The following is an 18,381-nucleotide window of genomic DNA, read 5'->3' on the forward strand; positions in this document are numbered from 1 at the left end:
TTAAACTCCATTTCCATTCCACTGCAAGTCCCATTCCACTTTTGACAAAACGAAAAAAACTCCTAAACGAGCCAAGAGTCGGAAGCCGAAAGCCGAAAGCTGAAAGCCAAAGCCAAGGGCATTGCAGGACCAAAAAGGAAATGGATATGTGTATATGTGCCTAGCATATTGTGAAGAATAGTACTTCTGGACGTGTTCGTTGCGGCTGCCCAAGCAGACATTTCCATATTTTCTTGCGGTCACACCACCGGCAGTATGACCGAATAGGCAATGAATTCCAATTTCAAAAATTTAAATATTTCATTTAAAGTGTTCAAAAAAAATGCAATACACCAAAAGATGAATAGAAAAAAACTGACAATTGTTGTTTGTAATGTAATGTAAACATTGTTTCTCTCATTAGTTAAGTTGGGAAGTTTATCATTAAAAATTCGTTTGAAATTATTTGAAAATATATTAGGAAAAAAATAAAATAAGTAACTGTTTCTTTTAAATAATTATCTTATGTTTATATTGTTTTTATATAAATTAAGTCTTTCAATTTGTTAAAAAAACAACCCACATTGTTTAATGTTTAATCAATTTATGCTAAGAAACTGTAAAATTCGTTTTGTTAGTGATGCATACATAGCCCTGGTCACACATACTTCGCCAGTCTGGCCACACTTTCTACGCTTTGCTTTCCCTTTCGCTCTCACTGGGCAAACGAGACGAGGAACCAGTCGGACGTGGCTTAACTTTAACAGTTATGTGGTTTTTTTTTGCTGCTACTGCAAGTAAATTTGCATGTGTAACGGTCAGTCGTCAGCTGTACAACTCTGCATTGCAACCCAGTAACATCCGTCCACTTTCCAAACGCCCATCGCCCATCGCCCAACCAACGCAAAAAGCCAGAACAGAACAGCTGACAGTCCTTGTGTGAAAAATGTAATTTCAACGTTATCCTGACGTAATGCCAACGTTATCTGCTTGCACACGCCTCTCAATGCGGCAGAAAGAGAAAGAGACGGCATGAAGAAAGAGATGGAGCTCAGGTTATGCATATGTTGTTGCCGCTTTGTTTGCTACTTTTCTCAGTGTGTGCGCGGTTTGCACAGAAAAAAATGTCATCAGTTGTCATTTACATATGGAATTAACTTATTAAGTTGCATTCTTTCCCTTTTTTCAACATTATAATTAAATATTTTTAATGCATTTTTTTTGTTTCAATTGAATCCCCGATTAATAAAAAAATGGCATCTTTGTGGTTCTGCAATATCAAAAAAAAAGTCAAGGGATTTATGCTTGTTTTAATCAAACATTTTTTATATTAATCGAAAAGTCAATTTACAACTTAACACCTTATTGATTATTCAATTGCAGTGGTATGGATTTATTAAATATATAATTTAATATACATATATATAAAAAAATGTATAGAATAGATAATACAAAAATAGGTTCAGATTATGTGAAGATTAAAATGCAACAAAAAAAAATGTATAAACTATAAATAATAAAAAGAAATAATTAAAATTTATCAATAGCATTGACAGTCTGCCCTGGTTTTTTATAAATCAAACAGTTATTTTTTTTTTAATTAGAGGAACAATAATGATTTTTTGTTGGAAAATAACAGGCACAAAATATATTTAAAATTAAACAAATTTAAATTCCTTTTTTCCGACTTTATCTTTTGGATCAGTGCACTTTGGCTATTTACTTTGGCAGTTAACTCTGTCACACATCTCAGACTCCCTCTCTTTCTCTCTCTTTCTCTGTCTCTTTCTGTCTGCCTGTGGTCATCTCTGTCACATTGTTGGCAACAAATTTTGGTTTATATTTATTGCATAAATTTTGATGGTCATAAAATGGAATTTGCCATAGACGAAATTGTTTTGAATTTTAATTTACTTGTCAGTCCGGACAGGAACAAGAACAATAATAACATGGGCAGCTGTTGGCAGACAGGTGCAAAAGGCAATGTAATAATAACCAAAATGGATTTTGCATTGTCAGCAAGGGTACGGAGTAGGCCAGCGCCCACCTCCCACAAATCCTTTTCGAATCCTCTTAGTCCTGGTCATTATTAATTGGCAATTGTGTTAATGCAGCAAATGAAACAGAGGATGTCGGACGGAAGGACTTCAATCTTCTGCCGCAGCTCTTCAAAGAGGGCGTAGAAATTGCACTTTGATTCGGCTCCAAAATATCAGCCAATTGGCAAATGGGAAATGGCAAATGGCAAAGACAAAGCAACTGGAAATACTTGGAAAATGTTTTTGGTAAAAGTTTAAGGGCAATCACATGTGCGCAAGTAAATATAAATATACAATGATTTCGGAAAATTACGGCAAATTGGCAGTGAGACAAAGGAAAAACAGTAAATATAAACTTTTAGATAAACAAAGGGGCAGCAAATAAAAGTTATTAAAGTATAGTCTTAAATTTCATGGATTTCTTATGTTGTAAAATAGTTATTTAAAAAAAATGAGACTCCCCAAATTTGTTTTGCATATTAAGCCAACCAAACCATTTAATTTATTAAGCTCAATTTATTTGCCCAACTCGATGGATTACTGAAATCCTTTTTGCATTCAAGACAAATCTAGTTCCGCTTTTTTTTTCATGTAATACACTTTTTTTTTGCCTACAACACAGTTCCTGTGTTTGCTATATTTCGGGTCAATTCAATTTGTAGTTTATGTATGTGTTATACCTTGTACAGCTGTACAAGAAATGAATTTAATCCAAAGCCTTGGCCTTTTATTTGCCATTTACTTGAGGAGCCATCGAAATCACTAGTGCCCACTTACTCGCACACCATCGTGTCCTCTATGTCGTCCACTTTTTTTTTTGTCCCTTTCAAATGCTTAGTGCTAATGTCAAAGAAAGTCAACCGCCTTTTGTTGACTCCTTTTCTTGACTGCCAGTCGCCATCGTCACTTTTGGTGTTAAGCAAATTTTGTCAGTCAAGTTACTTTGGCACTTGAAAAAAAAGTAAATGATTTTGGAAAGATAAACTTTAGAAATTTAAAGAAAAATTTGATTTAAAGTTGTTACTCAGAGAAAAAAATAATCTAACCACATACAAAAAAAAAATGTTTTAAAGTTTATATAAAAAATATAACTCACAGAAAATAGTACTCATAATGAAAAAAATTGGTAAGAATTAGTTAAGTTTGAAACAAACAATAACTTCATCAATCAAAAAAGTTATTAAAAGAGTACTTCATTTTAAAGTTCGTTTAGATTTTTAATATCATTCAAGTCTTTTTTTAAAGGTATGCAAGCAAGCAAGCAAGAATATTCATTTCAATGAGTTTCTGTCTCTTTTAAGCTTAATTAAAATTACCCACGCAGAAGTTAGAAAGAGAGAACGATAGCGACAAAGAGAAAGATAGAAAAAGAGAGAGAGGGAGAGTAGGAAGTGCCTTTAATTGTGTTCGATTACACTGTCGCACAGGATATTCGGTCGATTCGTCCAATAACCGTATCCAATGACTTGCTCAAAGTTGGAAAATATGTAAATGATTAAACTTACCTCTCAAAGCAAATATTCACACGCATGCATGTATATGTGTGTTCATAATTGGGAATAGTTTGGTTTGGTTATGTAAACATTTTTTTTTACCTGAAATTAAAAGGATACCATATTTGTATGAATATTGCGTTTAATTAATACTGGAATTTCAAAGTAATTACATTTTATGTGTGCAAGCAAATGATAATTGGTAATGGAATCCGCTTGCAAGTAATTTCGACAATTTCCTAGCAATAATCTGTAATTTGCGTACCGTTTTTCGACAGAAGGGAGTTGAATCGAGTTTTTGCCCCCCTCACCCTCACCGTTTGCATAAACCTAATTAGTTTGCCCACAAAGAGCCAAAACAATGGGAATCCCAGTCACATCTTCGATTTGCAGGCTCTGTATAATCCACATGACCAGTGGCAAACTGGAGGAAAAAGCAATGGGAAATCGAAGAGCAAGGAGTGAAACGTTTGAAAGGACTGCAAATATTTTCATAGAATTTATGGTTGAACTCTTATGTTTCACTGTGTGGCTAGGTCAAGTCTCAAAATGTGTTCATAGCAATTTCTGCCCAAGAGCAGTCATTATTCATACGGGATTTTATTAAGGTGAAGTACAGTGAAGTCTGCCTAGAGGCAAAAATTAGAAAACTACTCTGACTTGATTAATTTTACGGATTAATTAACTGTTTAACTGTTTAAATTTAAATTTGTTTTTCAATATTTTATGCATGGTTCTATATTGTTTTAAGTTTTAATTAAAAATTCGTTTTCTGATTAAGATTGTTGTAAAGTTGAACTAGAAATAATACTGGTTATCACCAATTTAAGCCAATAACTTTGAAATCGATTTACAAAAGGTAACATGACAGAAACTCAATGCAAATTTGAAAAAAAGTTAACATTAAATGTCTAATTTTAGGACTTATATATGAGATTTAAGAGGTTTTTTTTGTTTATTTTGTTTCTTCTTTTTTCTGTTGCTTGTTACGAAACTTCATGATGGATCTTTAAAATTAACCTTCGATAAAACATGTTTAGAATTCTAGAAGCTCAGTTTTGGATTCTGCGGGGTTCGTCGACGCCGTGTGCCCACTGTACTTACATTTGGACATTTGTCTGCGACTAAAAAGGCGCGCTTCGCTGCACTTGAAATGAAGTTGTCTGTGTGCTGGTGCGTCTGGATGTCAGTGTGTGCGTATGTCCTTTGTGCAATGTCTTCGTGCTCATGTCCTTTCCACCCTGTCTATGTTTGGGTATGCAACACTGTGTGTGTGTGTGTGTGTATGTGTGTGTGTGTGTGTGTGTGTGTGTGTGTGTGTGCTGTGAGCTATATTAAATATTTTTTCCGCTCGCATTCAAAGCAATTGCGAACTGCTTTTCATTTGCAGTCATCGTGTTGTGTGTGTGCGTCTGCAACTAATCTCATAAATCCCAAAGGTAAATATACAGAAACAAGGAAAAACGCTTAAAAAGAATTGCTCAAAAACTTCTTCACTTGGTGGCCGTATGTACATGTGTGTCATATCAGCTCAAAAGGGGGAAAAAAAATAAAGGGAGGTGGTTTTCCGCCTGGCTGTCACTCTATATAAACAAATGCACCTCTATTTATATACATTTTTATTTACTCGCATGCCCCGAGTAGAGATGCATTTTATTTCCATTTAATTTGCGGTCTGCAGCGCTCTGCAACTAAATTTTTTCGACTTTGGACATACTATGTATATATCCTTGATACTCGAGCCCAAGTAAAATGGAGAAGAAAAAACATGTAGAAATGGGAAGAATATCTCGGGGGAATTCACAGCACACAGCTCAAACACTCCTATACAAAATGTATTTACACAGAAACCTACTATACATAAAAATGCTTAATATCAGATGCAAATATTCAGCCGGCAAATTCCACAGAGACATTGACTATTCAAATCGATTGAGTTGAGTTTTCTTTTACTTTCGAGCAAATAATCGAATAATTTTCGACTGCCTCGGTGGGGATTTGCCAAATGTAGTATACGAAAATATAAGGAGGCCAAGAGCCATTCTCTGTGCTCATAAGCTGTACAAATAAGCAAGCTAAAAGCTGGCTTAGCAGGGTTATCGGATGATTTATCTGCATTCAGCTAGGCGAGTGATATGCAGAATGCGGCTCTGCAGCAATTTATCTATTTAATTACACAATATTTGAATTTAATAAACCTAAACACAATAGTTTAGTTTAGCTGGGTAAAATGGTTGTGCGTGAATAAAAAGATATTGTTCTCTCTTTTAATAAAGCTACATTTCGTAATATCAAAAACATATTTATTAAAAACTTTACAGAAAACAGGTAACAAAAACAGGTAAAAAAAATCTCTATATTTAAGAACTATTTAGAAATTTTTAAGAACAATTACTTATCCAAAGTAAAACAAATTTATATACAACAATATTAATCTAAAACTTTAAAGAACAATTACTTATGCAAAGTAAAATATAATTAATTTTGAAAAGTATTCGTAAAAACGTTTAAAAACATGTCAAAACTTCCAAAGTAACATGAATTTTCTTTTAAACAATACTAGGTAAATTTTCACTTGCGTTTAAAGTAATATAAAAAGTAATATTTTTGTTGATTTAAAATGTAAAAGCCAGCGTTACAATCAGGTATGTTTTTGCCTTTATCTTTCAATTTCATTTTATTTTTCTACTCCATTTGCTTGGGGAAAATTTGGGAGTCTGTTACTGTGTTTATGCCATGGCCATTTCAGGCAATCTTGTTATGAAATTTTCATCTATTCACTTACACACGAAAGTGTGCATATGCATATATAGCTAATTGCGTAAAATTGTGAGGCGCAGCTAACTTAACTCGCTATAAATAAGGTGGCAACGCAGAATATGAAATTGAGGCTCAATTGAATTTATATTCTTTCCAAATTGTAAAGAGCTATTAATAGTTTTTGTCTCCACTCAGCTTCATTATAAAATAGTTTTCTTGTTCGGGTAAGAGTATTAATGATCAGCTAACGTAATAATACTAGTAGAGTTGCCAGACATGTTTACAAATATTATTTCAGGAATTCCTCTTTATTAACCTCAATTATTTGCAGAATTCATGATATTCTTAGCATAAACATGGTTTGTGTTTGGGCATCAACCCATAGTGTTGGGCAATGTCAACACCTCCTGGCTGAAACTGGAACTTCTTTCTATCCCCTTAACACACCCCTTTCGACAGTTGGGTGTGTGGTGTGTGCGACTTATTTGCTGAGTGACACACAAATTCGGTTCGGCGACAATCGCTTCGACTTTGACTGGCCCAAAGTTATTGGGTTTGTGGGTGGGTTTGAGTTTGGGTTTGCGTTTCCCAAGGATGTTTGAGTTGTTAAGCTGCTTTGGGGCCCTCACATGTGCTAGAAAGTGGTCAAGAGCGTTGTCCATTCAGTGTTCACTTTGTTGTCCTCCTTTTATCCGCTCCTTTCGCAGTTCCTTCGTGCTCAGCTCATCGTGTCATTTTTTCCGTGTGTATTTCTCTGCAATTTTTATGCGATACTACATTTTGTGTGTGTGTGCTGTGAGCGGGGGAAAAACGAATCTGCAATGTGCAGCATCATTTGATGGGTGAATACATGTTTTATTTTTTATTTTTGCTGGCGCCAGGAAATGCTATATCGAGATTTTGTCGAAAATAGCTAGCGATCTTAAGTGACCTGGCAGGTTAAATTTATGGAGTTTGAAACGATTGAAATCGATTATTGAGTGAAAAGAGTAATACGTTTTGTTTTACATGCACGACATTCTATATAAATGAATTATTTTGGAACTGAATTGTGACAGTTTATAAATAAATTAAAAAAATGTTTTCTAGGTTTAAAAAAAAAAAAAATTTTTTAATCTTTTTTTTTCAAATTTAAAAGCTTATGTAATTCTAATAAAACAATTATTCAAAACAATTCCTAAATCAATATTAAACAGCCATTTTTAAATTAAAACATTTTTGCTTCAATTATTTTCCCTGGTTACAAAACACATTACTCCATTATTTGTTTTTGAACTTATAAAATCTTTTTGATGACCGTAACGGGACCGCTGGTAAACTGCTTGCAATGCTTTTTTAACCCCCCAATGACCGCTTGCTCTTTTTTTGTCTCGCATTTCGCCCCTAACTTGTCGCTTTGTGGGGATTTAAATTTGGCTTTTCGTAGTTTGTTTCTTTTTTGGTCCTTAAAATTATTTGAAACACATGCGAATGGTTCCTTACATCTTGCTCATTTCGCTGTAGCCCTCTCACTCACTCGCACACATCATAAATATGCTCGCACAAAAGTGCCGTTTTGTCACTCTACCTCTCTCTGCATCTCATTTCCTCCACGCTTCCGTCTCGCTCGCACTTGCTGCGGTTGCTGTTGGCCTTGCATAGAAATTACTTTTACTGGGGAAATGGGATTTTCGTTGTTATTCTTCTGGTTGCAACACTGCGGTGATTATGCGACGCCAAAGCAATTTTTGGCCAGAGCGTGAGGGGCATAGTACGGAATAAAGAGACGGGTAATATGGCTAATGCTTTCAATCTTTTGTGGAATTCGTTATGCAAAGCAAACAAACAACATTTATATTCTAAAAGTTAGTGCCAAAGCATCCCTGTTTTTGGAACATTTCAAAAGCTTATCTTGTATCTTAATAAATCTGAAAGAATATTATTTTTCCTTGTGTTTGCCTTAATTTTTCCATTTTCCTTTTCGTTGCATTTAATTTGATTTTTTTTTTTTTTTTTTTTGCATATTTGTGTTTGCAGTTTGCAGTTTTCTCCCGCACAAAAGTTGCATATGCAGCACACGTTGCGTATGCGTGATGTCAGCAATGATTAATTAATGAAACAAACAATCGAGTGAGCAAGCGAGGTGGCTACACAGATAAAGAGCGGGACAGCTATAGGGCATAATCATTAAGAGTAAAACGATTAAATGCTCAAAAAATAACGACAAAAAAAGGCATTATAATTTAATTTTAATTTGGTATTCACACGCATCGCTTAGTTATAAATCCACTAGGTACAGTGAAAACCAGTAAGGATGAAGGCTTAATAGCAAAAAATAAACAATTTCAATTATTTCTTCGGTAATCGTTACTAATTACCGTTACACGTGAAAAATAACAGATTTTCCTAACGATATTTTTTGCTGTTTTTTTTTGTGCCCTAATCGCTGGCCACAAATTGAATAATTGCATGAGTTACACACGACGCGAAAAAAAGAGACGAAAAAAACCAACCAAAAGCTTGTTAAATTTCCCACGCTTCTTGAAAGAAGCAACAAAAAAAATAAGTAGCATAAGAAAAACGGCGACAGAAAAAAAGAAAATTGCGGGGAGGAGACTGCACTCACACACACATTCAAACAAAATCATGATAATTGAATCAAATTGCATGTCAACTGTGGATTAGCAAAGCAAGAGAGTAGAGGGAAAAAATTATATAAAAATTGCATTGAAATGTTTATTTGAGAAAGTAGGAGAGAAATTGCCGCAGAAGCCGCAACTTGTCCTTGTTCCCACGCACACACTCCATATAGGTTTTATATAAACAAAAAAAAAATATATATATATATAGATATATATATATATATATACATATATATATTATTATATATTATAAAGGCCTGATTTAATATTAAAATATTTAATTTTATTTGGAAAGTATAAGTTTTTAAAAAGTAAATAATTGATTTTAGTGCATTTTATTTAATTTAAATGTGGCTTAAACTTAAACTACATTTTTAGATAGAAAAATTCAATTCAATTCAATTCAGGAAGTACTAAGTATCAAATTGCAAGAAGTTGTAAGATTTTCATATTTAAAATAACAATGAGTAAAAATCAAAACGAAAAATTGAGTTGGAAATATTTAGATTTACTACTTTTTTTTAACAGTGAAGAGAAAGGCGCGGAGAAAGGGGAAAAGGGCGGGAGGAAGAGGTAAAGTTGCAAAGGAAACGGAACAGAGGAAGAAAGGTTCGTTGGCAGCATGGGTTAAAGTGCTTGCTTCTCTCTTTTCGAGCAAAAAAGAAATGACTGCTAGACTGGGCTAACCCATGTCCTGATGGGGCACACTTCGGTTACTCTCCCTTCTTCTTTCCATTTCTCTACCGCCCGCCTTTCTCTCTTAAAAACAATGAACTGCAAATTGTGCGCAATTTACATACAAAAAATAAACAAACAAAACAAAAAATGATGGCAAAAATATAAAGAATAAATAAACAAGTAAACAAAAGGGCAACCAAGTAAAACCAAATAAAAGTGCGCCAAGGCAAGGCAGCTGGCAACTCCAGTGAATGAGCAGCCCCGAATGAGTCAGCAGAAAGAAGTACATTTCGCATAACGCACCACACACGGCGTATGCTTGATATGTAAAGCATACCAAAGTATAAACACAAAATTAATGGAAAAACCGCGAGCTGAACAAAAAACATGAAACAAATTTTCCAAAAGTCAAGAGCTATAACTCTGAGTGGATGACAATTAAAACGAACAGCAACTTATTTTCGGCAATAAATAAATAAACTTATTGTATACAATTAAATGTTTAAATATACAAATAAAAATGTTTATGTAAACAACTGTAACAAAAAGGCAGCAACAACACAACTTTTGTTTTGTATTAGTTAAAAAGGTTATATTTCTTAAACTAGTTTGCTACCTAACTTAAAAACATTTACAAGTTAAAAAATAATGTGAAATATTTTTTTTTTAATATATAAATACATAGAACAAATATTTCTTCTTCATTTATTGAGCAAATTAATAAAAGCTTAAACTTGATTTAATCCTGCTAAATTAACAAATAACGAATCCAACAAAAAATTGAATTTAACTTAAATTATGTTTTGTTTTCTCCCTTGGCTGAGAATAACTCAGCGAAAAGCAAAGATTTAACACCCTTTAAAGTTTAATCGGTTTAAGAAATCGATTCTGGAGACTTTAAGCAAATATTGAAACATAAATTTCAATTTGTGTTATTTCTTTTTTTGAGCGATGTTTGTTTATTGCTCGGTCATATCAATTTTGCCGGTGAAAGACTACATAAACACACAGAAATGTGAGTCAGAATTTGGGTGAAAGGAGTGGGAGTTTGGAAAAAGTGCATTGGTATATTAAGCGTCTGTCTGCAGGGCACAATCTCCAACTCAAATACAAACAAATAACAGCAAAACTGAAAACAGAAAATAAAAAAACATAAAAACAGAGACACATAGAAACAGAAAACAGGCAAACGTGTGCACACATTTTATTTTATTTTTACGATTTTCACCATGTCTAAAAGTTTTCTTTCAATGTTTTCTGCGTGTGGCAACAACGGCGGCAAGAGGCAAAAGTTTCAATTTCAGCAATTGTTGAATTTTTGCACGCACAAGAAATAAAGATGAACGAACACACCCATGCGGGGTTACCTCTCGGCACATGCAACGATAATGTGAATGACCAAAGACCAGAGACTCTCAAATACCCAATACTGAATACCCAGTACCAAATGCCGAACACCGAAGAGCTGCCATATTGACAATGGGACTTGAGACGAACGCGCCAAGACGCAGAAAATTGCATTGTCCCAGCATAGTGGAAAAATGTTTTCTAGAAATTTGTATCTTAGCAAGAACATTTTTAAGGGTACACCAAAAAAAAAACTGTATGTATCAAAAAATACATGGAAATGTAAAGAATGGGTCGCCAGGCAAATTGTTAGAAACATTCATTAAAAATACAAAAGAATGTTAAAAATTTGTCGACATACAAATTAAAATTATTAAAAATAAATAAATTAGCAAATTGATACTGAAAATCAAAGTCTTAATATAAAGAATTGTGTATAAGCTATAATCAAACAATACAAAATAATGATGAGATTTTGTTTGCAATTTGACATTAAAAATACAAATCATTGTAGACGATTTGTTGCCAGAAAAATTGCAAAATTCAATAAAAATGTGTATAAACAATCCGAGACATAGACATTCATCTACTCTGTAAATTAAAACCGGTTTGCGTAATTCAAGTCGCCGCCAATGGACCTTGAACCACTGTGGCCGATGGGTCGGTCATAACCGGGCTCAATGCGAGCCAGTTGCATTTTCCATTGGCCATTGGCCATTGGCCATTGGCTCGAGTACGTGCTGGAAATGAGCAAAAGTCTCAATTCGAGTGCCTAATTAAATCAGCATCGCCATCGCCATTGCCACACCTCAGCGCCCACTTTATGAGGTCGACCACTGCAGGCGATCAATCGAACAACGATCGAACAGGCGATCGTTCCGAATTCAATTATTTCAATGAGCCAAAGTGTCAAAAACAAAGCGAAAAAACAAAAAAAGAATCTCTCTTTAATTGACTGAAAAAGATCGTTAAAAGATATGCGAAAAATATCTGTCTGAATATTTGATATAATTAAATGCAAAAGGTCAGTAAAGAGTTAACTTTTTGGCTAATTAAGGGCACAGGGCGTATACTTGATTGATGCACTATAGAAAATCAATTAATTGCCATTTGATCCTTAGAGTTATACAATGTACAAACACTTTGTTACTTTGATTGATTTCAATTAATTGCAATTTGAACCTTAGAGTTATACAATGTAAATATACTTTTTTATTTTAACAGAAAAATTTTAAAAATCCATAATTCAAATTTATATAACATACTTAATAATAAAATTACAAATTCTGTTCAATTCTTAACCAATGATATCGATTTGCCTTTTTTAAAGTGCCCCCCATATTTTTTCAGAATTTTCCTGTTGATTTTTCCTTTTTTCGTGACACAGTTTCCCCCGAAATTCATAATCACTTTTCCAACTGGTTCGCCATGTACACACACACACACACACACACACCCATCTTAACTGTCTATATCTCTCACATTTTTCCCCCCTTTCTTTCTGCGTATCAATTATGAGACTTTGACTTGGTTTAGCTTTAAAAGCCTGGCCAAGAAAATGAAAAAGAAAAAATAAGCAACCATAATAACTACAACAATTTCCGCTGTTTGGCGGGGTAAAAACGAGTTTTTCTTGACTTTGACTGTGACTCCTTGGTTTTGGTTTTGGCTTTTGGTTTTGGCTTTTCTTTTTAAGGAGATGCGGTTATTAAGTTGGCAAACGGGAAACCGACCCCTTCCTGTTGGATTTGCATAACCTGCTGCTGTTTTCTGTTTGTTTAACCCCTTCAAAGAAATGGACAAATCAATTTGCTTGGCAGCCGCACAGAACACAGAACCCATCAACCATCCACCCACACACACACACACACTTGGTCGAAATCGAATTGAGTGTTGATTTATTGGGCATGATCTGATTTTGAACAAACAAGAAAACCCATTTAGCGAAATGTTCAGGAATAAATAAACATACAAACGAAAAAAACATAAGGAAAAGAAGCACTAATAAAAAAAATAGAATAGTTAAAATAAATACATCACTATTGAATATATAATTGTATATTTAATATTTCAATTAATCATCATCATAATATTAAATACATAATACATACATAATGGCAGGATCTTATTTTAAAATATTTAGGTGAATGTGAAATATATAAAATTTACAAAAGTTTATATTTTATTTAAAAGCATTATATTTATGACTATTGCATTTATAATTGTAATATTAAATCTTATATTAAATATTAAATCGTAATATTAATTATAATGCATTTGTAATGGCAGGATCTTATTTTAAAATATTAAGATAAATGTGGAAAATATTAGATTTGAAAAAGTTCCTTTTTTATTTTAAAGCATTATATTAAAGTAAAATATGGTTTAGATTTTAATTAAAATTTTCGGATATTACATTAAAATCTTTAAGAAATTATAATATTTGAACATTTACAACTACAACTATTAAAATTGACAACAAATTATTTGAATTTACTACCTTTTTTTAACAGTAAGGACAGAGGGGAGGGGAGGGGCATATCAAATGGCGCACATATATCTAATTGAATTAACGTACGAATATCAAATCAAAAGGCAAAAGAATCCCCAAAATTGAGACTTTAAATCGAAAAAAAGCGGGCAAGTGTGAAAAGCATAGAGTTGAATGACCGAGTGTGCCGATCGTTGACTCCTTTTGAGTAGCACCATATATTCATAGCTTGCATGCACATTTATATGCTATATTGGTCAAATTATTTGGTCACGACTTTGACAAATTCGATTGCAGACGACAGAGATGAATGAAAGAGTGCCAAAAATGGGTCACAAAATTTGTACAATCTGCTTTCCCAGCATTCCTTTTTTCCAGCTTTATATTTTATATTTACATTTGTTATATATTTTCAATGCAGGCAACTAAATGGAAAATAAATCTAAAAAAAACCTTAATAATTTGTATAACTTAGGGTTTACAAACCCCAATGTACCTACTTTAGAATAGAATTGTTGAAATTTAGTAAAATCAACATTTTAAAATGAACAGGAATGTATACAAATATTTACAAAATAAATCTAAAAAAACACCCTAAATAATCTGTTGCAATTGCAGCTCAAAAATAAGTCTTAAAATTTGTTAAAAGCAACTTGCAGTTAAGATGACATTGCAGAGTGAACATGACTTTAAATTTCGGTGGAAGGCAACTCAATTTAAAGTCAATTAAACTGTTCAATTGTTCATAAAACATTTGACTGCACAAACATCGGGCCACAAAAGTCAGTCGAGCGGATGAAAACGCAGTGTAAGACCGCAACTTTTTGCGTTCTTTTGGGGCCCCTGAATTATTTAGCAATTTAGCCGATGGAAAACACAGTCCCCGCCCCCGAAATGTCACATTAACACTGCTTAGCAAGCAATGGAACACGTGTCTGACAAGAGAATCTTCTTCAACTATCCATCAAAAAGTGCCCCAACCACCCAAAAAAAAGTCCCATATATGGTATCGACAAACACAGCAGCGGTGAATGTAATAGCACCGGAAAAATCAAAACTTTTCTTTTCATTTATCGTAATGCTTACTTACAGATAAACAAATTGATTTCAAATAAAACCTTTGAAAATGTTTGAGATTTTTAATTTCAATAAAAACTGTTTGTAATTTCTAAAAATTTCGTTTTCAATATACTGTAGTTAACAACTTTATGAAGACTTAAAAAAATTTTTTTTTTAATTCTCTTTTCAATTAATTTCTAGAACTAAAAATTTCAAAACAAATGTTTTTTTTTTTGGATTAATCTCCTTTACGAATGTGTTAAATTCTTATATCTAAAAAAAAGGTTTTTATCAATATCATTTATAATTATTTTAACATATTATGCCATAGTTAAATGTTTTTTTTTTATTTTCCACATTTAGTTAACAGTATAAGTTTCACGAAAATATAAAAATGTTTTTAAAATTTGGAAGCCCCAAAATATTTTTGAAAAGCTAAAAAATACTATGATTTTCTCCGAAGCTGTATACTTATACCATTCTCTTCGCATCAGTCATGCCTCGTCCCATCTCTTTTCCACGCCCCCTGCTGTCTCTTTCACACTTGCTGCGTAGACAAATGCTAATAGCATGGCAAATTTAATTTTCACACTCACTTTGTGCGTTTGTGCTTGGGCTTTGTTTGTGTGCGAGTGTGTGTGTGCGGTTGTGCGAGTGTATGAGAAGTGATTTTGGGTATGATTCTTCATCGCCATGCGGCTTTAATTGAATTTGCAGCGGTTTTGTTTTGCTCTTTTATTAGTTACAATTTTTCGGCTCAATTAGGGGAACGTTAATTCCATTTTTCAAAACTACAGTGGGCATTAGCAAGCTCGATTTTAATCGGCGCGAAATCTTAAAGAATCTGAATATTTGTATTATTTCGATTTTTGCTATGAAATTCAATGTTAAGCAGCTTTATAATAAAAAACAAAATTACCAATTTAAAATATTTGTAAAAGTATGTATAAAGTATGTCTAAAGTATTGTATAAAATGTGTAACGTTTATTCAACTTAGTTTTTGTTTACCATTAACGATGCACTGTTTTTTAAGGAGTTCAAATAAAAAATAATTCAAATAATTTGATCTGTTAATGTTAGTGGCAGTTTGACACATTGGATCTTGACTGTATCTGCTTCGACCTATGTTCAATGTTTTCTAGATTTTGTTGATGCTTCTTTGCTTGTTGTTTCTATCTCTCAGCTTTGTGTTTGTTTGTAGTGAATTTTTGCGTATGCTGTAAGCGCCATTTAAGCCGACGCCTTTTCGCCCGCATCTCCCGTCTCTTTTTATCTGCGAGTCTATTTGTTTGGTTTATATATATTTTGCCATTCATGCGTGGGTGTATATAGTAGGTGTGTGGCTGTTTGGGTGTTGCTGTAGTGCCTTTAATCGCTGGACGGGAACAGTCACAAAAACTAAAAAAAAAATGTAGCAAACTTACATAGCATATTGTCTAGTACGTTTTATTCCCTTTGTGAATTCCTAACCAAATGTGCTATTTTTCCTCCTCCGAAAAAAACACTTTTTTTCTGCTTTAATATACTTAGTTAGTTTGGACTTGGCGAGTATTATAACAATTTTAATTGCAAAAGCAAATTCGAAAATTTTACTATCCTTATTTATTAAAAAAATGCAAGTGATCAATTTGCACTTAAATATTTTGTTTTGTCATAAATTTCAAAATATTTTTTTTAAGCCCACATTAAATTGTGACTACTTCATTGATTGCCAAATACAGATCTGTATACCTACAAGTATAAACTGCCAAAAATGATTTACAAGCCAAAATTGGAAAATTACGTATACGCCCAGCTGAACAGCCTCATCAGCGTTAACTAAATATCATGTCACCGCTGTTTTGATTTAGGTCTCGTCTCGTCTCCCTCTATTACATTCGTCTAATTATGATACATATATCTGCATTGAACAGCCCTCCAAATTAGAGCTGTCACATATCACGCATACGACTAGTTAAACAGCCAAATCATTCAAACTGTCTGCGGTTGATTTTTGTGTTTTGAGTGCAAAGTCGTGTTTTTCGGGAATACTGCGATTTTCAGTTGGCAGAGTTTCTAGACTAAATTATTTTGTACAACAATTACTAAGAAAAAGAAAAAATTCTTTATTAGCCTAACAACCTTTAGCTGAAATGTATTTTTTTTATTTTATTTTGTGGCTTATTCTTGATTATCTTTAAGCTTACATTTTTTTTTTTAATTCAATAGATTTATCTGCAAATAGAGCTGCTTTTTCCTGCCGGCGGCATTGTGTCAAGATTAAATATTTCTGCCCTTTTCTAAATCCTTTTCTTTTCTTTTTTTCCATGCTTAAGTTTTTGTTTAACCGGTTTTTCCACTATCTGCATTTTCTTCATGTTGTTGTTGGCTTGGTGTTTCTGTTGTTTTTCTTTTTTTTTGTTTTCTTTGGGCGGTCAACCTGACATGTGAGCCACAGGCACGAATACAAATGCTTAAATTGTGGCGTATTCGGTAGCTGCAGGCTTTAATGCACCACACCAGAGTCACAAGACAGGATGGCGATGGCTATGGCGATGGCAAAAGGGGGAATTTCCACATTTTCCCCTGTTTAGTAGTGTGTGAAAAATGCGCGCCACAGCCAAACAAATTAACAACAACACTTGCAAAACGGAGAAGAAGAAATAAAATCCACACAACATACCAACACACACACACACGAAATATATAGAAAAAAAAACAAATAAAAAATGGTTAGAAATTGGAACAATGACCGCCAAGTGCTGCCAACTCTCTTTCCCACATTGTTTTGGTTCATTCATACATTTTTGTAATTTCTTTGTATTAACGTTTGTTTGCTCGTTTTCGTCTGCCACCTTTTTTTTTTTGTTTTTTTTTGGCTACATATTTAAAGACTTGAATTTCACGGCTGTGATTACAGACCCCTTTTTTGGCCACACAAAGTTAAAAAAATGTTTAAAAGCCGTTAAATATGACTTGCAAAATGTGTTTGAACTATTTTTGGACAAATCTTTTTCACACAACTATTTTTATTGGTCAGAAAAATATTTAAAAGATTCAAGATTAAAAAAAAATAAATAAATAAATTTCCCTAAACAAATCATTCACACATTTTAAGCACTTCCAATCATGACTTATTATGTAATTACAAATTTGGTTGTATTTTAATTAGCAAATCCAAATCCAATTTATTCAATGACAACTCTGTGGCCGATTATTGGTGCTATCCATTGAACATGTTTTAAATATTATTAACATTTTTAATAGAAAAAAAAACTACAAAAACGTAGGCCAATAAATAAAAAAAAACTTTTGTAAGAAAGTTTAACTGTGAAATTGTCTTCGTTATCCTTGCAGCCATTTCAATTTGCATGCTAATTTGATTGAAACTTCTGTTGATTAGCTTTGTTTGTCTGCGGATTTGTTTGTGTTTATTTCAACTCTATCTGGATATTACTTAACTGCCTCTGTTGGGAGTATTCAATGAATTACCCGCCGGCTGGGTTTGCTCAGTTTGAGCATATTTAAATATAATTTGATTTGCCAGTTAAATGGAAAATGATTTATTAAATGTGCGTGCGTGTGCACTTTTTTTTTTTAATTTTACCCGTGTGTCTCCGTTTGCCTTCTGCTGATTGTTATTGTAGTTCAATTAAAATGTTTATTGTTTTTATTTGTTGCATGTATTCACTAAAATTGCTGCGAATTATTATTATATGAAAAAAAAAGTAAACAAGCAAAGACAGAAAGGAAAATTAATACAGCAATCATGTGCAATTTTTATCTGATGAGATTTAAATCGGTTTCGATAGCGACTCGGCATTTGCTCGTTAATTAAAAAAAGAATGGGTAAGAATCTAGGACTATATTTTATTTATTCTTGATTTAATTTAATTTTATTTAACATAAGTAAAAACAAAAAATAAAGTAAAGC

General features: G+C 33.0%; 2 protein-coding genes across 2 annotated transcripts in view; both read right to left on the reverse strand.

The window, feature by feature from the left end:
* LOC128264737 (low-density lipoprotein receptor-related protein 2) overlaps nt 1-18,381 on the reverse strand; it is a 135,186-nt gene that overhangs the window by 93,421 nt on the left and 23,384 nt on the right.
* On the reverse strand, nt 10,775-11,146 carry LOC128264746 (uncharacterized). Its single transcript, XM_053000402.1, is given in 3 exon segments — nt 10,775-10,825; nt 10,827-10,972; nt 10,975-11,146. Coding segments are annotated over 3 exon segments (369 nt in total).

Source organism: Drosophila gunungcola, unplaced genomic scaffold, assembly GCF_025200985.1.
Source record: "Drosophila gunungcola strain Sukarami unplaced genomic scaffold, Dgunungcola_SK_2 000077F, whole genome shotgun sequence".
Lineage (NCBI taxonomy): Eukaryota > Metazoa > Arthropoda > Insecta > Diptera > Drosophilidae > Drosophila > Drosophila gunungcola.